At 42.6% G+C, this 23218-nt stretch overlaps 1 protein-coding gene across 1 annotated transcript in view; it reads right to left on the bottom strand.

Moving 5' to 3' along the window:
• CD36 (CD36 molecule (CD36 blood group)) overlaps nt 1-22538 on the bottom strand; it is a 39047-nt gene extending 16509 nt beyond the window's left edge. Inside the window, exons 1-5 of the mRNA XM_065416865.1 lie at nt 22419-22538; nt 7916-8073; nt 5932-6076; nt 3958-4137; nt 2376-2467 (exon numbers count right to left, since the gene is read on the bottom strand). Of these exons, the coding sequence (XP_065272937.1) occupies nt 2376-2467; nt 3958-4137; nt 5932-6076; nt 7916-8073; nt 22419-22538 (695 nt within the window). The remainder of the gene's footprint in view (nt 1-2375; nt 2468-3957; nt 4138-5931; nt 6077-7915; nt 8074-22418) is intronic.
• Nucleotides 22539-23218: the final 680 nt, after the last annotated feature.

A 23218-nucleotide genomic window follows, 5' to 3' on the forward strand; every position in this document is an offset into this window, starting at 1 on the left:
AGTTGCAATCACTCACTGCTGAAGCAGGGCCTATGTAACTGAACGGGGATGCTTTCAATATAGAGAAGTCCCCTCCTTGATGCAGGGGGCTGTGGTTTTGGTTTTCAGTTCAGATGCAGAATGTTTCAGAGTGAATCACTTCACTTGCTCTTCTCATCGAGGTTTTGGGCCTGAAACTCCTCAGTGACACCATTATAGCCCCACTGACTTTACTGTAACTATTCATGATGTAAGTGCAAGGAGAAGCGGGCTCTGAATTTGTTCTTCCTTTGCATGCTGTTTCCTTTCATCTGAAATAATGTAATCTAAGCTGAAATGTGCACATTTTGAACTTTGCAAATAGGGAAACATAATGAAGAACTCTGATGAGATTTCCTGGTTAAAAAGAAAAGCATAAAAGGCTCAATGGCCACTTATGGAAATAAGAATCCCAATTTAATGAAATGGAAGTCTTTGAAGTGTAAGTCCAAAAGTTTCAACAGTATTTTTATTTACATGCTTATTTTATTTACATTTACATTTGAATCCCTCTGTTTCCTAACACTGGCAGGGTATTTGATAGCATATAGAGACTTGTCTTAAACAGAGATCAGGTGAGATGGAATATATGGACTTAAACATGTGCTTCATAATTATTCACTACCAAAAACAAAGTTTCTAGATGAAAAATATAAACAATATCTATGAAAACAAATGGAATGGAAAATCTCTGAATTTCCACACAACTTGAACAATCCTTCCACTGGTTGTTCTTCTTGTAACTCCCTGTGAGAAGGCCTGACAGATCATATTGTTTTGAGGATAAAGGGATAATAAAGATTGCTGTTAGATACAAAATCCCTGTACCTTCTGAGAAATGTCTCCTGTGACAGTGCATTAGAGCAGTATTTAGATGTATGGAAGTGGACAGAATTCCTGGGCCGCCCAGAGGATTCAGGGGACCTGGGGTCTTCAGCCGCCGCTGCCGAATTGCCGCTGAAGACCCAGCACTTCGGCCACGGGTCCCGGAGCGGAAGGACCCCGCGCTGCCGAATTGCCGCCGAAGACCCAGAGCGGAAGAAGCTCCGGGTGCCCGGGCCCCGCAAGAGTTTTCCGGGGCCCCCGGAGCGAGTGAAGGACCCCGCTCCAGGGCCCCCAAAAAACTCTCATGGGGGCCCCTGTGGGGCCCGGGGCCTGGGGCAAATTGCCCCACTTGCCCCCCCCCCCCCCCCCCGGGCGGCCCTGCAGAATTCACAGTACACCTACCCCAATGTAACGCAACCTGATATAACATAAATTTGGATATAACACGGTAAAGCAGTGCTCCGGGAGGGCAGGGCTGCGCACTCCGGTGGATCAAAGCAAGTTCGATATAACGCGGTTTCACCTATAACATGGTAAGATTTTTTGGCTCCTGAGGACAGCGTTATATCGAGGTAGAGGTGTAGTTACAATTGACTTTTCCAGACCAGGCAATTCACAAGGATCAGCAGATTAATCTGCCCCCACCCCAAATTTTCTTTACCAGGTTTGTTTTATATTGTAATGGATGGTTATCACTGTCTGGTCTGGTGTTGCCAGGGCCGGCTCTACTGTTTTTGCCGCCCCAAGCAGCACGCCGAATTGCCGCCGCGGACAGCGGGGGCAGTCCATGTGCCGTTAAGGCGGCATGCACGTTTCCGCGGCGGCGGCGGCAATTCGGTGGCAGCTTCTGTCTTCAGCCGGAAGACAGAAGCCACCGAATTGCCGCCGTGGGCAGCTAAACATAGAAGCTGCCACCGAATTGCCGCCCCCGTGGAAACGCACGTGCCGCCCTAATGGCACACGGACTGCCCCCGCTGTCCGCGGCGGCAATTCGGCGCGCTGCTATGGCGGCAAAAACAAACGGACTGCCGCCCCTTGCAGATTGCCACCCCAAGCACCTGCTTGGAATGCTGGTGCCTGGAGCCGGCCCTGGGTGTTGCAATGACTTTCTAACTTTAATGGCTCCACAATAAAGTAGTCACTCGTTCAATGCATTGAAAAAGGTGCAAGAATAGAAAGCAGTGGCAATTTCTTTTGGTATTTTTATCTGGCCAAACTGTATTCAATCATATCCTCTGAAACCAGTGGCATAGGGAAGGGGATTAAAGGGATCCAAACACCTGCAAGGGAAAACAGCAGCAACTCATTAGATTACACTATCCATAACGCCCTGAAATTCAAGGCCATAACGGACCCATGGTGGGCTAAAAGAGAGACTATGGTTTTGCTGATCCTAGACCTGATCCAGCATTCATTGAAGTAAATGAGTCTTTCAATTGACTACAATGGGCTCTGAATCAGGCCATAATGTCTTGTATAGAGTCACGCATAGAAAATATGCACATTTCTCTTATCAGCAATATTTATGGTACCTTTTGTTTTTATAGGATTGAATTATTGCAGTTTTGCTTATGTCATCTTTCCCATTAAAGACTCTGTACAGTCCGTCAGATGTGCCATTATACTGCAAAAGACACAAAAACAGGGAACAACAGTTTAGTTTTACTGCTCCCAGGACTTTTAGCAAGTTCATATATGAATAATTGTCCTTTATGTTCTTATCTTCTGTGAACTTTATGCTCTTCTTCACTGTGCAAACATCAGGTGTGGGTTTTTGTCCTCATATATTTTGGAGTTACGGTTGGGATGGAGATTTTGATGATTGGAATCACCTATTTGTTAATGCTAATAGCAAACAGAAACTAAGAACCTGATTCAGGAAAACACTTAAGCATGTGCTAAACTTGATATACACTAATAGTTCCATCGGGACTTAACTTGCCTCAGTTTAAGCACCTGAATTAAGTGCTTTGCTAAATCGGGGCCTAAAGGGTCAGATCCTGCCCCCAGTGCATAGGTGCACTAGTGTGGAGAGACAGTATAAAGTATTTCTTCTTATCTAAGCAGCAGCTGGGAAAGATTCCAACCAACTAAGTGCTAGAGGAACGACTAGGAAGGTGGATCTCTACCCATATCTGTGGGTGCCAGCCCAGCCGGCTAGTACAAATTTTGCTGTCTGCTGTACATGCTGGCTGGGTATCTATCTTTCTCTCTGTTGCCTCATAGTAGAGGAGCAGACAAATACATAGTAATTCCCAAAGGGATTCTAGCGACAGGACACTTTCTCCAACTCCAGCCACCTACACACTTATCCTTGAAATGTTTGGATGGCTTAGACCTATGCCACTCTGCCTCGCTGCCCCTCCCCTCCCACCCATGACTGTGCCACGCTGTAGCAAAACAGAAGAGAGCACATTCTGCTGATTTTATCAGGTACAAGAATGCCACTGAGAAGCTCTCTTCCCCCACTTCCAAACCATCATCATCATAGGCTCCATTCGTGAAACAGAGTCCACACACACATGGACTCTTGCACTGAGTCCCTGTGACTCCAGTAGGACTCTATAAAGAAGCAGGGTCCAGGTGTGGGGGTATTTTTGCAGGATCAGGATCATATGGAACAGGGTTGATGCTCTCCAGTCACTTCCATTGATTATGGCCATTTCTTTCCTCTTTTTGCTTCCCATGAGAGAATGTCGATATCTGTGAATAGGGGGACATATTAAGGTATGTCTATACTGAGTTTTAAAACCCCCGGCAGCGCATCTCAGAGGAAAGGTCTACTGAATTGGGATCGCACTATGATGATGAAAACAGCAGCGTAGACATTGTGACTCTGGCTGCAGCCTGGGCTCTGAAACCCACGCCCCTTCCTGGGTGTCAGACCCTGAGCTCCAGGTCAAGCCCGAGCGTCTACACATTTTTGCAATCTAGCACAAGGCCCCCAAGCTTAAATTTTACGGACCCAGGCTCTGAGATTCACAGCCGCAGGTTTTAAAAGGCAGTGCAGACTTACCTTTAGGTGCTATCTCCCTAACTGCCATTGTCAAGTTGTCCAAGTCTCTTTCCACAGAACGTTCACCACAGGTGTTTCTCCTCACAGATTTTACTTACAGGGTAGAAGACACCAATTGTTCGATCCACAGGAAATAGTACTTTCTTTAAGAATGGGTCTTCGTAGCCCCAAAGAATTTCTTTCACACTTCTGGTTTGTAGCATGAGCGATTTAGATGACTTGATCCATGTATTTAGCAATATCTGTACAAAAGAGTTTTGATACATGGCAGGTGCGGCCTGCAATAATAATAACAACAGTTAGTATGATCTGGCAGACACATTCAGTGCCAAAGAAGATGTATTCATTATTATTATTTATATATGTACTGGGGGACAGATTTAGCTGGGACTAATAAGGCTGTGAAATGGAGTAAGGGGAGAAAGGGTCTTCCCTAACCCTCTGTGCAGCCTGTCCAGAGTGCAAGTTAAGACGTGAGGCATAAGAGCAAGCTGTTAGGGTCACTGCTCCCACACTGCAAGAAAGCGGGTGGGACGGGTGCACAGAGGGGCCGGGACTGGGCAGAGCTTTCCAATTAGCATGTGCTTTGTGGAATTAGGGCCTTGATATGAATTTAGGTGCTTAACATTGTGCATACAGGTTCGAAAATATTAGCCTTGCTTAACATTGCTAAAGCACTTGGATGCTCTCGATTGAAAGGAGCTACATTTATTTAATTTAGAATTAGAGATGGTTTAAAAAAAACCACAAATTTGTCACACACACCCCCAAATTGTCTCCTTTTGGTCAATAAACATTGAAATTCAAACATTTTCAAATGCAAAATGTAATCATGCTGTTACTAGCATTATAATTAAGGTAGCTCCTCAAGGTGCCAAACAGCATGAAGTCCTCTTTTTTTAAGCTCTGTATAAAGACATAGCGAGAGAGTCCCTCGTAATTTGCATAGACAAGATAGACAAAGGGTGGGGAAAACAGAGTGGTGTTATTCTCATTGTACAGATGGGGAACTGAAGCACAGAGAAATCAAGCACAGGTCACATAGACAGTCTGTGGAAAAGTTGGAAATTAAACCCACACCTTGAGAGTCCCAGTTCAGTGCCTTAACTACAGGATTATCATTCAACTCCAGATTCTTCCACACTGTATTGCACAGCATCAAGCATACTAGTGTTTGTAATAATTAATAAATGGTAGTTGTTTGAATAAGGGGCCATTTCATAGCATCAGTTTTAAAGCAGTTCTGCTTAAAATCTGGAGACACAAGATAATAATGCAAAGTATTTGTCTTAACTCAAGATAATTCAGCAACAAAGCCAAGCGCCAATACAAATATGCATTTTATAGCTTCAGTCAAAGCCAATTGTTCTAATGATATGGAAATACACAAATAATTCAGGCAGACAAAAACAAGTCTAGTACCACTCTACCGATCAGGTCCCAGGCTTCTTGGACAATGTGCTTTTTCTTAAACCGACTGTGATCTCAACAGGACTGATTAGCTCAGGGGACAGTACCCCATTGGGACTAATTGGCACCATTGTTAGCCATTGTAGTGGGGAGGCCAAGTATAGAATGAGCATGGGATTTGTTCCAGCCTCTCCCTTCAGAGTAGGGTTGAGGAGACTGCCAGAACAGTGTGTAAAACCCACAATGCACTGCTTGCACTGTATCTTGGATAGAGAGGGAACTCCAGTCTCCAAGATAATCAGTTTAATTTCACATTAAAACTGGCCAATAAACTCCTCTTGTCCTATGTGGATAAATCCCACCTGAAAGGTTTTGCTGCTGGCTTTGTGTTTTGTCGACACTAATTGGTCCCTGGGCCTGATTTGCATTTACACTAAGAGCACGGTACATCAAGAGTGTAAAGGAGCCTTAAATTACATGTAATATATTTCCACTTTCAAGCTGCTTTTACACTGCCAGAGTGATGCGAAGAATCGAGCCCCCTATGTTTTAGGTCAATGGAGCCCACCCTGCAGTTTTGTTATTAGCTATAACTTCTCTCCGCTTGCCCTTAATCCTTCAATAACCAGGCTGAGATATTATTGTTTCCCTTCTTTACTTACAACAACAGCGAGATTGATGCATGTAAAGGTGTCATTTTCGGACCCAACTGACATATCAGGCTCGAAGCGAGCAACATTTGGCAGCATATAGGACACGGTGTAGTCAGGATGTTGAGTGATATTTTCTTTGGGTAAATATCGCATCCTTAAAATACAAAAAAAAACCAAGCATAGTTTAACATTGATTTTAGAGCCATATGGCTCACTGGGCGTGACTAGAGCTGGTTTCTCTTGTTTGAAACATTGCTGAAAAGTTTTCCTGAGGAATTTCAAAACTTTCTCAAGAAAAAATTGCACCATTTTCCAACCAGCTCTAACTGTGACAGGGGAAAGATTGTAAATATGTCCCTTTTTGGGAACATCTGCACCACAGTCAGAGGTGTGATGGCAGCATGTGTAGATATACCAATGCTGTCTTTAATCTTGGTAGCTCGGGTACCAAAAGTAGGGAAGACATGGCAGCACAGGCTTCATTGTGGACTAGCAGCCTGAGTAAGCACCCATGGTCCCAGGTAGGCTTGTACAGCTCTCACTGAAGCTGATGCTGTACCAGCTTCACTGCTATTGGTAGCTGTGCTAGCTAGATTTAAGCTAGCTCGGGTATACCGCCATGTGCTGCACTCAGACACCCCAGTTGCACTGTATATACAGACTTAGAATTCCAGGAGTATCTGTGAAAACACTATGTTTCCTGTGAAATATTTTTGCCTCTTCAGTAATTTCTTCAATGCATGATTAGATAGTCCCTCCACACACACACACATACACACTATCTGGATGACAACAAATATTATTACGCAGCTCTTCAAGTTTTGATCTGAATTAGTTGGAGTTCATCATATCATACATTGTTCAGGTTCTCTGATTGGATGAGCCTCTCTCATGTGTTCAGGGAGGTCAGTAGAAGCTATTATGATTTGTTTTCCTAGGCCATTATGTTGGAAAGTGAGAGATTGTGTCCCCAGAAGACACTGAGGTGGAAGAGGCCTATCGCCTGTAGTGAATTGGACATAACGACGTGACTAAAGGTTAGGGTGACCAGAGGGCAAGTGTGAAAAATCGGGACAGGGGGTGGGGGGGAATAGGTGCCTATATAAGAAAAAAAAAACCCAAATCGGGACTGTCCCTATAAAATCGGGACATCTGGTCACCCTACTTAAGTTAATTATGTACTTAAATGCTTTGCTGAATAGGGATGAGCTGCTGAATCTGGGCCTTGGTAAACAAACTTGGGGAAAGGAATATTTTGGTGGTTTGAGTTTTGCAGACCACATTAACAGGACTTGTGAACCTTCAGGGCCAACATTTTAACTACAGATGCAACAGCGTTGCCAACTTTCTCAATTTTATTGTGAGTCTCGGCATAATTGATGCTATGAAGATGTGAGAATCCCAGTGGGCTTTTTTTTTTAAAGAAAGCTTCTAGCCCTGATGGTTGCAGAGAAAAGCATGGAAATGGGACCCCTAAAGATTCACAGGAGACAAATAAAAATATATATATTTTTAATTTCTTATGATTTTTAAGCCAATCTCATGATTTTAGTGGTCCCTATTCTGGATATGCTTGGGGTTGATAATACTACAACAGGTACATCGACAAAATGTGGATGCCACTATTATGCCTATAAATGCCCGAATGCTTTCAGGCCTTGATCCAACATACCTAATCGCCAGGCTAGATCGGGGCATCAAGCAAGCTTTCCCACATGAAAATCATATTAATTTGCATTTCACTTCTTATTTATATGTGCCTTTACCCAATTTGTGCACATGAATGCAATGTGGTTGTGTGTGTGTGACTCTCGCCTGCTGAAGACCAGGGTCTGTCGGTGTTATATGTGCAGTGGGTCTATGGAGATTTTAAGGCATACCTGTTATGTCTGTAGCTCTTTCTCATGGACAGTGTATCATTCAGAAGAGCTTTCAGTAACTTTTACAATACTCCTAATACGACATATAACATATTTTGAAAGCGTTTGCCTACCTGTATGTGTAAGGTCCAATTTGTTTGAGTATTGGCCGTGATCCATTCATCACTTCCTGTGGATTTTGCACATCATAGAACCAAAACTGCCTGTAAACAGGACTCCCTGGCACAACCCAGTTTTCATAAGCTATTGTACCATTTTCGATGACATCTTCCTGCAAGCACAACAGCAAAACTAAAATTAACCACAGCAGAATTGTTGCTCTGAGCACTCCAGGATAGAGAGGAATGATGTTAGGGCAGTAGCCTAGGACACGGGTATTGAACCCCACCTTCCCTACTCTGCTTCAGATTTCCTTATGACCTTGGGTAAGTCACTTACCACTCTCTGTGTTTCTGGTCCCCAGCTGTAAAATGGGGAGAATATTACTAAGTCACAGAGGCATTGTGAAGTAAAACAAGATTGTGAGGCACTCAAATACAATAGTGATGGGTACCTAAGGGTATGTCTACACTGCAATTAAACACCGACGGCTGGCCCATGTCAGCTGACTTGGGCTAAGGGGCTCAGGCTAAGGGGCTTTTTAATTGCAATGCAGATGTGGGGGCTTGGACTGGAGCCCAAGCTCTGGGACCCTCCCCTCTCACGGGGTCCCAGAGCCCTGGCTCCAGTCCATACTTGAATGTCTACTCTGCAAATAAACAGCCCCTTAGTCCAAGCCCTGCATGCATGAGTCAGCTGACACAGGTCAGCCATGGGAGTTTAACTGCAGTGTAGACATAGCCTAAAATAGGCAGTTTAGCCTTTTGTTAACCAGATGGGGGAAAAAAAACCAAATCTAGCAACATGTGATAGTAAAGTGTCTGCAAACGGGTGGCAAAAGCGTTTTTATCATTCATGTGAGGCTTGTGGCAATCATTTCTGATGAAGCTTTAAAAACAGTGGTCTGGCTAGACTATGGAGTCAGACGTACATGAGGATACAATCTGGTCACAGCTGTAAGTCATCAAGAACCTGATAGAACTTCCAGTGAAGTCACTGGGAACCTTACCATTGACTTTAATGGGAGTTGGCTTAGGTTCCAGTACCACATCCTTTGAGTATTCTAGACAAGAAAGTTTAAAATAAAACTAAACTATCCTTAGCATGTTGTTTAAGAAAATCTTTACCTGTGCCTATTGTTCAATGGAGGAATCAAGCTTTAGATATTCAGTAAATTATTTTGCATATAGCAAAGGCAAAACTACTTAGCAAAGAGCTGACTGAATTTTCAGTTTGGCCACTGAACCAAAAAATAAGTAACAAAAAAATTAATTTGGGTCAACCCAAAATGGATTTTTTTTCTTGGTTTTTCTTGCTGAAACAAAAAGTGGGGGGAAAAAATTCAGTTTGAATGGAATATTTAATTTGCCTGAAATGAAACATTTTGGTTTGGGGTAATTTTTAACTTTTTCTTTTTTAAAATTAAGTCTAGCTAAATTTCAAAAGGAAACATTGTTTAGAAATGAGAAGGCAAAACATTTTATTTTGAAAATACCAAAATGAAATGTTTTAACTTTTTCAATTTTTGTTCCCTCTCCTTTTATTTTTGCCAACCAAAAACTGCATTTTTTGATGAATAAACTAGTTGTCAAAAAAACTGCACACAGCTCTACTGAGTACCAGTCCTGTGCAATATTAATTAGTTAATTTGCAGCACCCACAGTAGCAGTAAAAACTAAAATGCTGGCATCAGTTCAGAGTGTTGTAAAAGAAAGAAGGGGCTTTTGGGTTAAAATTCACCAGAATTTCTTTGCATCACAATTTTGCCATTTTGAGCTTGCCCAGCACAAACCAGAACTGCGTAAAGAAAGAATGGCAGCAATTAGGAACCACTTTGTTTAGAAGTTGCCTTAGAGAGCGCTACATAAAGATGTTGCTTAAAATAACTTCTTTGTGTAAATACAGCCAGTTTGTACTCTGATACTCTGATTCATAAATACACTGGTGATAGTTTAAAAGCCTGGGCCTGCTGTTTGAATCTCTGCAGTAATTTATGTGCACAGATATTTGTGTGAGAGGGAACAGAAACGCAGCAGCAACAGACCTAACTTTTCAGATTGTACTCTTGCACGGAGAGTCTAAGTCAGCAAAAAAAAAAAGAAAAAAAGAAAACGGAGCCTTTAATATTGTGCAAGCCCCAGAAGGCCAGGGATGCTGGCACAGCAGTATATTAATCCAGGGGAAAGATCAACCTTCCATTATGAGGCCATTTGCAGGAGAGGCACCCGAGGGCCCTGAGATTTCAATAGAACACCAGTTCCCAAGGGTTTCTCGGAGGATGAGCGCCTTAAGGTTAATAATTGTCTTCATATTCTTGGGCAGGGGAGGAAGTGGGGAATCCTGGTTATGCTGTTCACAGCGAGTTCCCCATATGACCAGGAGAAGGGAGTTTATGTAAGCTCTGTACAACTCCCTCAGCTCAGAATCGAGCTGTTGCCTGTATTCATCATCCTCTCGGACTGGAGGTGATTCACCTGTGGGGATTCAGTCCTGACCCCACATATTCCTGCCGTTCTTTTCATTTGTGGAACAGATAGCGCAATGGTTTACAAACATTTAGTGCTGAATCGTCACACTGGCCCTCCCCGTCTCCCAGGAGGTAGGTACCATGCCAACTTTGCAGAAGGGGAGACAATGGCAGAAAGGTTAAGAGACTTGACTAAGGCCTGGTTTATGCACAGTTTTTGTACTAGTATAACAATTTCAAAGAGGGCTGTGATCATTATACTAGTACAACCCCTGGTGTAGCCACAGTTATACCAATATAATGGTGCCTGTACCAGTATAACTACATCCACTAGAAAGGTCATACCACTCTCATTATACAGTATAATTAAAATAGTCTGATTTTTGTGTAAAGAGACTGTATCGGAGGTGGGATTGGAATGCAGGAGTCCCTTGCTTTCAGCCCCATGTTTACTACACAATGCCAAGCTACTTCTCGTGCTATTAGGCTGTATCCAGGAGACCACACTGGCTTCGCCGCAGCCTCCAGCTAAGAGATAGCTGGTAGAGGTTCTAGCCTCAAAAAAGGCAGGCTGTGGCTATATCGTCACTGCCAAAAAAGGCATGTTTTTTACCACAGGATAATGAACGCACATTAGCTCTCCTGCTGTAAAATCCTAGTGGAGATAAAGCACCTGTAGTTTTTACCATGATGTAGCTCAGTGAACGCAACACTATATGTGCACCTGTGGTTGTCGTTGCCTAGTTAACCTTATGGAAAAACCACAGGCGCCTTATCTCCACTAGCATTTTACAGCAGGAGAGCTAACATGCATTCGTTGTCCCATGATAATACCTTACCTCTTTTGGCAGTGAAGTCAGAGCCTCCGAAGCACTGCATCCCAAAACCACTAATTGGTCTGTTCTCCCTCCAAGAACACATGGTGACAGGTTTCAGTAGGTCTGAAAATCCAGCCCTGTGTGGCTAGAGGGAAAGGGGGAGTTATCAAAGCAGAAAACATTAATCTCTAGGGACTGGACATCAGTTTGTATTTTCAAAGGAGCCTTTGCAAGAAAAGGGCTAGAGACTTTTTTTTTAAATGAAAGCTGGGCTTGTCCTTTACATTCATACCCTCTCAGAACTGGGGCTAGAGAGCATGGTTGGGGACTTTGCAGATCACAGAGACCAGCTCAGCACATGCTCCATTGTCTTGTTTTCTTGGCTGGCCTTTACAATGAAATGTCAGACAGGGACTCCATGCTTTGGCTATAGCCTCAATAGTTTCTTCTCTCTCTCATATTTGTCAGCTCAAATTAGGATATTGGGAAATCAAGTGCAACCCACAATATGCTTTCCAAGTGCTTGATTGCTATCCATGATAAATGGATGAGACTCCACAGACTGAGATAAATTCAGAAGGGACCATCATGATCATCTAGTCTGACCTCCTGCACATTGCAGGCCACAGAACCTCACCCACCCACTCCTGTAATAGGCCCATAACCTCTGGCTGAGTTACTGAAATCCTCAAATCATGATTTAAAGACTTCAAGTTAGAGAGTCCACCATTTACACTAGTTTAAACCTGCAAGTGACCTATGCTCCATGCTGCAAAGAAAGGCAACCCCCCACCCACCCACCCCCCAAAAAAACAGGGTCTCTGCCAATTTGACCCAACCCCTTCCCAAACCCAAATATGGTGATCAGTTAGACCCTGAGCATGTGGGCAAGACCTACCAGCCAGACACCCGGGAAAGAATTCTCTGTAGTAACTCAGAGCCCAGATAATTTCATATAGAGGAGGTTGGGAAATGATTATTTTTTCTTGCAAAAGCTTTCAATACAAATATATATATTTTTTGTTTTTGTCCACATTTTTATTGGAAAATATTTTGCGTTTGAATTACAATAAATCAAACTTTGAACATTCTTATTTAAAAACTAAAACCCAAATTTTTTTGACAAAAGCAATTTTTCTGCAAATATTTCCATCTACTCAACAAGCTATTTCCCCCCCAAAAATATGTTTCAATGGAAAGTTTTTGACCATTTCTAATATCGCATTTATTGATTATAGTGTGCTGAATGCAAGATTTAATGCTTCTGTAATGTACTTGTCACAGGATTAAATTCTCTCCATGGCCTAAATGTGAAAAACCAATGGGACCTTCACTCACTTACTCCTGGTTTGAACCTACCCCTTTTATCCCCACCTTCCATATGTTAGCTAGCAGAGAAAAAATACAGGGAATGATGAGAATCAAAAGTAATGGGGATTGGCTTCATTTTGAAGCCTCACAATAATCAAATTGACATGTTTGGTGATGAAAAAACTAAAACAAGGTAAGTTGCTGTTAGGCAATGTCTCTGAACAGGCCTCCAAAAGATGCTGACTTCTGAGCAGCTCAAGCTGCCAATGTTGTGAGCACCTCAGGTTGAAGCAAAGCAAAGCTACCATTGGCCTATCTCAGCTTTGTCACACACCTGGCCATTTTATGAGTATATCACCTGCCTTGTGCAACGGAAAATGTGTATTCCAAATTATGTAAAACTGAGCTAAATATATTCCCAGGGAAGGAATAATTCTCAGGGTTATATTTTCTAGTTTGCCTTAATTATTTACTACTTTTAAAGTGAAGACGACAATGATGAGTCTTATGTAGATTAAAGTCCTTATTCAGGCTTTACCAGGCCAAATTGTGCAGTGTTTTTTCAGTCTCTGCATGTGAAAAAACTTCTGTCGAAGTCCACAAAGGTTTTTTAGCAGTTAGGCCCTGACTACGCACTGCAGGATTAGGCCCCGTATTGCTACTTATTATGTATAGGGCTGTGTGTGGCTCAAAGCCAGGAGTTTAGTTAGTATCACTGATATGGACAGGCAACCAGGGCCCAATTCTCCTTCCAAATACACTGTTGATAATCAAGCGTGATCACTTCCCACTGATATAAAAGAGAGGAGGATCGGGCTTATGATGGATAATAGATAGGCAGAGAGTCAAACTGCTGAGTACAGTAATCATTATCACTGATAGGTTTATTGCTTAGTATGCAGGAAATTAAACTTGGCAATGTGAGTCTTGCACAGCAAGATGAAAGTGGAACACTTCAGTACTGTGTTGCTATGAGCCTGTAGCAGGCTGGTAGCATTTGCCTAAAAGATGCCAACATGTTATCAGGGATATCCCTGTTATCAGGAGTTGGACGGTTAAGGAACATTGGATTCTACCAAGTCACTGAGCCAGGTGGCTCATTACCCCAGGTGCATAAGGTGAGTTGGTTAGAAGGCCGGAATTAGATAATTTGTTGGCCTAAGCATCTCCTTAAAACAGCTTTTGAGGTGTTCTGTAGAGCTGCTAAGAAAAACTTCCATGGAACCTTTTTCTGTCGTGGGGGGGAGGGGAGGAGAGGGCAGGGACAATGGAGGGAGAAGAAGGTCCAATGACATCAAAAAAGTCTTGTTTAGACATTTTTTAAATGAGACATTTTCTGTTTTGAACTGACTTTGTTTCATTCTATATTATAATGTAACATTTTAAAAGTCAAAAGCAAACACAAAACATTTTGATTGATCCAAACTATTTTTTAAAAATCAGAATTTCTTTTGTGGAGAATTTCAAAATGTTCGGGTTTCATTCCTAACTGGAACAAAGCCAGCTTCCCAAATCTCACAATCCTTCATCAAATGGAACTTCTGTCCACCACACAAGCTCTAGTATTAGGGGGAACTTAACTGGAGCCCTACTGAGGCAGCGGCAGGTACCTTTAAAAGGGGAAATGCCCCCCTCTGACAGCTTTGCTGTAGCTGGCTTGGGGCGGCACTGGATCCTAGCCCCTGCCTGGCTGCTACTGCTGGTGTGTCTGTGGGAGTGCATGTAAAGGCATAGGTCTCCTGAGAGCTGTTCTGGGGAGTGACTGGGCCAGAACTGCATTGTTGCTGTAAGCTCCTGGCTGCAGCTGCTGTTTTCGAGAGTGCCCTGGCCACAGTATAGCACCAGTGCAGCTCTCAGACAATGCAGGGCTGGAGCGAGGCAGCCTGGGTGGAGATGCCCTCAATAGGCCTCTGCCTAAAAAAAACACACCAGCCCTGGATGGGAGTGCGCTATACAAAGAGAGGATCCAGGGTGTAGGCTAAGCACTCAGGGCTATGTGATGTTAGTTGTGCGGGATACGGCCTGCTGCTTCATTTCATGCAGCCTGCGGCAATTGTCCAGGCTGCTAGCTGGAAGCCCTGAGCCTTGGTGCTGCCTACCCTCCTGTGGGGATGGAGACACAAGCACTGGCTCACTCCGCTGCAGGGAGAAGCTGGGGTTGCCAGGCTGTTAAAAGTCCGGTCAGGTCCATGCAGCTCCCGGAAGTGACTGACATGTCCCTGCGATCCCCAGGAGCAGGGGCAATCAGGGAAGCTCTGTGTGCTGCCCCTGCCCCCAGCTCTGGCTCTGCAGCTCCCATTGGCCAGGAACCTCGGCCAATGGGAGCTGCGGGGGCAGCGTGTACCACGCAGAGCCAGCTGGCCCCTCCACCTAGGGGCTGAACATGACCACTTCTTCTGGGAGCAGCACAGAACCAGGGGAGGCAGGGAGCCTGCCTTAGCCCCACTGCACCGCCAACCGGGAGCCACCTGAGGTAAGCGTTGCCTGGCTGGAGCCCGCACTCCAAACTCCCTCCTGTTCCCCGACCCCTGCCCCAGGTTGGAACCCCCTCACACACCCTAAGACCCTCCCAGGCCCTGCACCACCACCCACACCTCAACCCCATGTCCCAGCCTGGAGCCCCCTCCCGCACTCTGAACCCCTCATTTCTGGCCCCGCCCCAGAGCCTAGGGAAGCCCCGAGCCTCCACGTCCTCCCGTGGGTCAGTGGCCCCTGATATAAAAAAGGTTCCCCACCTCTGGTTTAGAACCACTCTTCAGAGTGGCCACCAGAGGCAGGTCTACACTGTGGTTGGGAGTGAGCCTCCCAGGATGGGCAGACAAACTTGCACTAACATCACTCGAGCTAGCCTACTAAAACTAGCAGTGTGGACAGTGCAGCCCTGCCAGAGACCCGGGCTAGCAACCCAGGCACAGAACCAGGGGGTCAGGTGGGCTTGAGAGCCTGAGCTGCCGCCCAAGCCGCAACATCAACAGAGCTATTTTTAGTGCACTAGCTTGAACGGAACTAGCATGAGTCTGTCTACCCAGGCTGGAAGGCTCTCCCAGCTGCAGTATAGGCATAGGTCAGGGGGCATATAGTAAAGAGGAAAGAATCCATGTAAACAGGAAATAAAGACAGTCCTGCATTTACCCTGATTATAGTGTCCTGGCTGTCTGCCATTTCTACAGGCTAGGGCCCCTAGAGGCAGCAAAATCTGGGGAGAATGTTTTAGCTGACGTTTGCTATTGCCATGTTTTTGTTAAGAATGCTGAACTGCAGGAATGGTGACTTTTTAATTCCACATATTGTGTGGACTTTGTTTTAGAGCAGGCTATGATAAGCACCTGCCCATAGACCCTTATCTAGGAGATAATGGTGGAGTTAGAGGTCAAACTACTAAGTGCATCTGGTTTGGGATTTATTATCCTCAAAAGTATTGGAGTAAAAACAAAAACATTTGAAATGGAAATAAATATGTTTAGTGAAAGGGAAGAACCACCATGGAGTGTAAATCCTGCAGTGTATTCAGGCAGACCTCGTACTGACTTCAGTAAAGGCTGCAGGGTTTGGCCCATAAGGCAGAAACACGTGAAGCACTGGCATTATTCAGGCTTCTGTTCATGGCTTTGTCTGTGTACCTCAGGTTAGACCAGCAAGACATAATTCAGCTGTTCTTGGCAAGGCCTGTTTAATGGTATTAATTTGTGGAGCCAAAACTTTTCCCATTTTATTCATGTCAAAGTCCATTTGCTTTAATAGGATTTGTTTGGGGTGAACTGTATAGGCTCCTGGTGATTGCATGATGTGGATAAAAGTCAATAAGAAGTTAGTTTGTGACTGTTTTATTCACCGTAGTTGTGAAGTGTCAGATCTCGACCCTCAGAAGCTGAAAGGGCAAGTTAATTTGTTAAACCATTGCTTCTTTAATCCCAGCAATAAGAATTTAAGCCAAATTAATTGAACCTGGATGTATATCAAATTACGGTACATCTCCCAGAGCCACCATGAACCTCTACATGCCACAGGGATTAACTCAGAGATATTGTCCTCCCACCGGATCTGAGCCCAGTGTGAAAAGCTTTGAAATATGGATCTATGATTCTATTCTCAAAAGCAACTTTGTAAAAATAACATTTTCACTCTCAGCAGTAGAGCTGGACAGAAAGTGACAATTCCATTTCCTGAAAAAAATATTGGTTTCAAAATTTGTTTTTGTTCCATTCTGGAATTAAACAGAGACATTTTTCATTTAAAAAAAAAATCACAGATACCCCAAAACAGCAGAGATGGCTAGAGACCCCCACATAGTCAGTAATGCAGTGGGTACGCCTGGGGAGTACAAGACCTAGGGTCACATTCCTACTCTGAATTATAAAGCGTATGGACTTAACCCTAGATTTCTCACATCCCAGCTGAGAGCTCTAAACCACCAGAGTGTTGGTTATTCTGCATTCCCTCTATTTTCTGAATGTTCTGTCCTGAACCTGAGAAACTTTCCTGAAGAAATTTTCATCAAAACTGGTTTGACTGGTGATGATGATGCACAAGGAAGAAGGAATCCATCTTGAGTCAGGCTCAGTATGAGTGTGCAGGACTAGCCGTATCTTTTCAATGTTCAACTGTGCATATTAGATTTAGAATAATAATAAAAATGGAACCCTACAGCGCCATTTTACAGAGTAGTTTTTCACTTAACCCCTGTAATTCAGTGTGGTGCTCTCTCTTAATCAGAGAAGCTGAATAGTGAAAAATTCAAGCATCTGAAACAAATTATCACAAAGAAATAAAACAGAAAGAAGCTAAAGATGATCTCATTTAAAAATCACAAGTTAAGAATTTATACATAAGCATCATTGCCACAAAACTCATGTAGACATTTGCAAAGATATGTTTGTCGCAAAAGTGATCTCAAAAATATATCTGTATCAAGTAAATGAATGTACAATAATGTTAGCAACATAAATACTCCAAAAAACTGAACGAGATTAAAAGAATGTTCTGGTCTAATCCAAAGTAAATACTTAATGTCCAGAAATCTGAGTATATCTCAAGATTATATCAGTGATATACAGTTTATAAATGGAGCACAGGATCAGGTCCAAGAGGTGAATATAGCTGGACTGCTTGGTAATAGTGACCATAATTTAATTAAACTTAACATCACTGTGGCAGGGAAAACTCCACAGCAGCCCAACACTGTAGCATTTAATTTCAGAAAGGGGAAATACACAAAAATGAGGAGGTTAGTGAAACAGAAATTAAAAGGTACAGTATCAAAAGTAAAATCCCTGCAAGCTGCGTGGAAACTTTTTAAAGACACCATAATAGAGGCTCAACTTAAATGTATATCCCAAATTTAAAAACATAGTAAGAGCACCAAAAAAGAGCCACCGTGGTTAAACAACAAAGTAAAAGAAGCAGTGAGAAGCAAAAAGGCATCCTCTAAAAAGTGGAAGATGAATCCTATTGAGGAAAATAGAAAAGAGCATAAACTCTGGCAAACGAAGTGTAAAAATATAAAGACCAAAAAAGAATTTGAAGAAAAGCTAGCCAAAGACTCCAAAAGTAATAGCAATTTTTTTTTAAATACATCAGAAGCAAAAAGCCTGCTAAACAACCAGTGGGGCCACTGGACGATTGAGATGCTAAAGGAGCATTCAAAGGCGATAAGGCCATTGTAGAGAAACTAAATGAATTCTTTGCATCAGTCTTCACTGTTGAGGATGTGAGGGAGATTCCCAAACCTGAGCCATTCTTTTTGGGTGACAGATCTGAGGAACTGTCCTAAATGGAGATGTCATTAGAGGAGATTTGGGAACAAATTGATAAACTAAACAGTAATAAGTCTCCAGGGCCTGATGGTATTCACCCAAGAGTTCTGAAGGAACTCAAATGTGAAATTTCAGGACTACTAACTGTCATCTGTAACCTATCATTTAAATCAGCTTCTGTACCAAATGGCTGGAGGATAGCTAATGTGACGCCAAATTTTAAAAAGGGCTCCAGAGGTAACCCTGGCAACTACAGGCCAGTAAGCCTCACTTCAGTACCTGGCAAATTGGTTGAAACTATTGTAAAGAACAAAATTGTCAGACACATAGATGAACGTAATTTGTTGGGAAATAGTCAACATGTTTTTTGTAAAGAGAAATCATGCCTCACCAATCTACTAGAATTATTTGAGGGGGTCAACAAGCATGCGGACAAAGGAGATCCAGTGGATATAGTGTATTTAGATTTTCAGAAAGCCTTTGACAAGGTCCCTCACCAAAGGCTCTTAAGCAAAATAAGCAGTCATGGGATAAGAGGGAAGGTTCTCTCATGAATTGGTAACTGGTTAAAAGATAGGAAACAAAGGGTAGGAATAAATGGTCAGTTTTCAGAATGGAGAGAGGTAAATAGTGGTGTCGCCCAATGATCTGCACTGGTCCTATTTAACATATTCATAAACGATCTGGAAAAAGGGGTAAACAGTGAGGTGGCAAAATTTTCATATGCTACAAAACTACTCAAGATAGTTAAGTCCCAGGCAGACCGTGAAGAGCTACAAAAGGATCTCAAAAAACTGGGTGACTGGGCAACAAAATGGCAGATGAAATTTAATGTTGATAAATGCAAAGTAATGCACATTGGAAAACATAATCCCAACCATACATATAAAATTATGGAGTTTAAATTAGCTGTTACCACTCAAGAAAGAGATCTTGGAGTCATTGTGGATAGTTCTCTGAAATCATCCACTCAATGTGCAGCGGCAGTCAAAAAAGTGAACAGAATGTTGGGAATCATCAATAATAATAAGACAGAAAATATCATATTGCCGCTATATAAATCCATGGTACAGCCACACCTTGAATACTGCATGCAGATGTGGTTGCCCCATCTCAAAAAAGATATATTGGAATTGGAAAAGGTTCAGAAAAGGGCAACAAAAATGATTAGGGGTATAGAATGGCTTCCATATGAGGAGAGATTAATAAGACTGGGACTTTTCAGCTTGGAACAGAGACGACTAAGGGGGGGAGGGATATGATAGATGTCTATAAAATCATGAGTGTTCTAGAGAAAGTAAATAAGGAAGTGTTATTTACTCCTTCTCATAATACAAGAACAAGGGGCCACCAAATGAAATTAATATGTAGCTGGTTTAAAACAAACACAAGAAAGTATTTTTTCACGCAACGCACTGTCTACCTCTGGAACTCCTTGCCAATACTATAACAGGGTTCAAAAAGGAGCTAGATAAATTTTTTGAAGATAGGTCCATCAATGGCTATTAGCCAGGATGGGCAGGAATGGTGTCCCTAGCCTCTGTTTGTAAGGAGTTGGGATTGGGTGACAGGGCATGGATCACTTGATGATAACCTGTCTGTTCATTCCCTTTGGGGCACTTGCCATTGGCCACTGTCAGAGGACAGGATACTGGGCTTGATGGACCTCTGGTCTGACCCAGTATGGCCGTTCTTATGTAATTACATGTTCCTCCAAGTTTCAATCAATTATAAAATGTTTGTGAAAATGTATGTTGCATGATTTCTATCTCCTAAAATGTTGATAGATGGGTATGATTAAATACCTAGTGAGACACACCACTGTTTTTAGCTATTGTGTGGCTTCTCCCTGCATCTGAACAAAACTAGGTACTAGAATTGATTGTAAAAATTCCAGTGAAGCAGTTTTTTGTTGGAATTTGCCGATTCATCAAAATCAAAACATATTGTGGAGACAGTTTGATTTTGATGAAGTTCCTGTGGAAGTAAACCAGGGGTCCAGTGGAAACCTGTCTGGCTTCCTGCCAGCTCACTCACCTGGCTACTTGGCAGCTGCTTGGTGGGCTGCTGGGGAAGTTGATCTTCCAGGGCCTGCGGCTCTAGGACAGTGCACCATGCAGACCATCCCAAAGCCAGGGACCCTAGAGCTTCATCCCCTTTCATGGAAAATTTCGAAATTTTTAATTTTTGTTTCAAATTGGAATGAAACCAAAGTTTCAAAGTAGCAAAATCCTCCACAAAATGGAATATGTTTCGCCACTCAGCTCTATTAGGCATCACTTCCCTTGTTCTGCACACTGCCCTGCTAGTATGTAAGGTCCTCATCATGCAAGGAGGCAGGCACTGTTGGACTCCTGTAGACTTTGAAGGGCCTCTTTGCAGGCATAGGGGTCAACCAGAAAGCATTTCCTTGCAGGATCAGAACCTAACATCACTGAGAATACTCCTACTAGCTAAAGCTAAGTGAGTGGCTACATTGTTGCCAAATTGGGCCATATGTGGAAAAAAAAAAAGATTCAGAGATTAGTAAGCAATTGAGCATTAACAAACAAAGGAAATAAAGTAACAGTAAAAAAAAAATACTAGCTTCCAAAACTGCATGGGCCAGATCCTCAATCTTGCAAAGACTTATGCACATGCTAAACTTTAGCCACTGGGATAAGTCCCATTGACTGCAGTGGGATTGGGTCCAATTGGTGTAGTTCTATTACAGTCAGTTGAGCTATGTCTGTGCATGTCACTCACTTCCAATGAAGATTCAAACGTGGGAGAGCACAAGGACTTGAACCAAGGTCCCCACATTCCTTGTAAATATTTTAACCATCGAGCTATAGAGTCTCTCTCTCAAGTTCTCCTGTTGAAGCTGTTCCACAGTAACTAAATATTCATGAAGCCAGAGAGAGGTTCAGAAAGAAAGATGGTGAAAGCTCACTATTTTTTGCAAACTGGAATTTTTGTTTTCTGGACAGTCCTATCTACAATATATGTTGCCAGATTCTGTGTTAGCTATACACCGAGCAGCTTAACTGTAAATTATTTGATCAGAAAATTCAGCTTTAATATAACATTTTACAAAATGGAGAACTGGTCTGAAATCACGATGAAATTCAATAAAGACAAGAGCAAAGTACTACACTTAGGAAGGAAAAATCAAATGCACAAATACAAAATGATGAATAACTGGTAAATCAGTGCTGAGAAGGATATGGGGATTATAGCAGATCACCATCTGAATTTGAGCCAATAATGTGATACATTGTGTATCATACAGTTGTGAAAAAGGCTAATATTATTGGGTGTACTAACAGTACTGTTGGATGTAAAACGAGGGAGGTAATTGTCCCTCTCTACTCAGCACTGGTAAGGCCCCAGCTGGTGTACTGTGTCCATTTTTTGAGTGCCACACTTGAAGAAAGATGTAGGCAAACTAGAAAGAGTCCAGAGAAGAGCAACAAAAATAAGAAAAGGTTTAGAAAAGCTGACCTATGTGGAAAAGTTTTTTAAAAACTGGCCATGTTTAGTTTAAGAAAAGAAGACTGAGGGGGGACCTGATAAAAGTCTTCAGATAAGTTAAGGGCTGTGCTAAAGAGGAGGGTGATCAATTGTTCTCCTTGTCCCACCTTCAGTGGACATGGAGTAATTGGCTTAATTTCCAACCAGGGAGATTCAGTTAGCTATTAGGCAAAGTTTCTCACTATATGGATAGTTAAGATCTGGAATAGGCTTCCAAGGGAAGTTGTGGAGTCCCCATCACTGGAAGTTTTAAAGAACAGGTTGGACAAACACCTGTCAGGGATGGTTTAGGTATACTTGGTCCTGCCTCAGAGCAGGGGGCTGGACTAGATGACTTCTCAAGGTCCATTCCAGCCCTACATTTCTGATTCTATTTCTTACCACTTTCCCCTCATGCTAAACATGAAATAGAGAGAGAATAGAAGAAAAACAAACTAACTTATGTTGAAATACTAAAAGCTATTTTTGGCATGTGCAATTTTCTAAAACCTTGGATCAGCCTGAATTCACTTTCACAGTAAAGAAAAGCCCTCAGGTCTAATTGCAGTATTGTACAAATTTTCTCAAAACTGGAAAAAAGATATTCCCAACCAAAGTTCTGAGACTTAAAATAACCCCAAATGATATGAGATTTAAAGGAGAACATAACTTGTACCTTTCTTATTGTCCTGTTAACAAGGTAATCTCCAAGTGGTATGAGGGCACCTCCAAATACAGCCAGTATTCCACCAATGATAGCCCCCGTGAGTAGCCCACAGTTTCTGCCACAGCCCATGCTGCTTCTTTTTCAGTGTGCGCGTTGGCAGCTTGTTTCTAGGCTTCAGGTCCTTGTATAACTGTGTGGTCCGGATGCATCAACCGATCTTACCAACAGAAACTGCTAATACAACAGGAGAGAGAAAAAATCATTATCAAGAGCTCAAAGTGCAAAGTACATGATGGGAAACAAATAGGAAGACAAGTTTTAACATACTAAAACTAGCCCCCACTATCTATGAGGTCTTGGCAGGAAAAAAGTTATTTCTAGACTCCTTGGCACTTTAACTATTTGTTGCATGAAGTTATCTTGACAGTCCTACTGCTTGCAACACTGGGAACTTTTTTTCATTTTTATTTTCATTTCATCCAACCAAATCCTTCCATCATTGTTCAGTCAAAACTCCTACCACAGTGTTGAAACTGCAATGAGAGTTTGGACCGAGTAGGGACTAAAGAATTTGGAGCATAGGATTAGCCACACTGGATCAGATCTCTGAGGAATCTGCTCTGGAATCCTGTCTCTGTCAGTGGCCATTTGCAGGGAGTGAAAAAGAAAGGCAATGTTTTAAAGTACATAATAATGCCTCTAGCAAATTGTGCATACCACATCTTTGTGACTCCAACCAGCTGTAAGTTTATGCCCTGATTAACTACATCTTGACTGAATCCTTCACTTTTCATGCAGAAAATATCTAC

This window comes from Emys orbicularis, chromosome 1 (genome assembly GCF_028017835.1).
Source record: "Emys orbicularis isolate rEmyOrb1 chromosome 1, rEmyOrb1.hap1, whole genome shotgun sequence".
Lineage (NCBI taxonomy): Eukaryota > Metazoa > Chordata > Testudines > Emydidae > Emys > Emys orbicularis.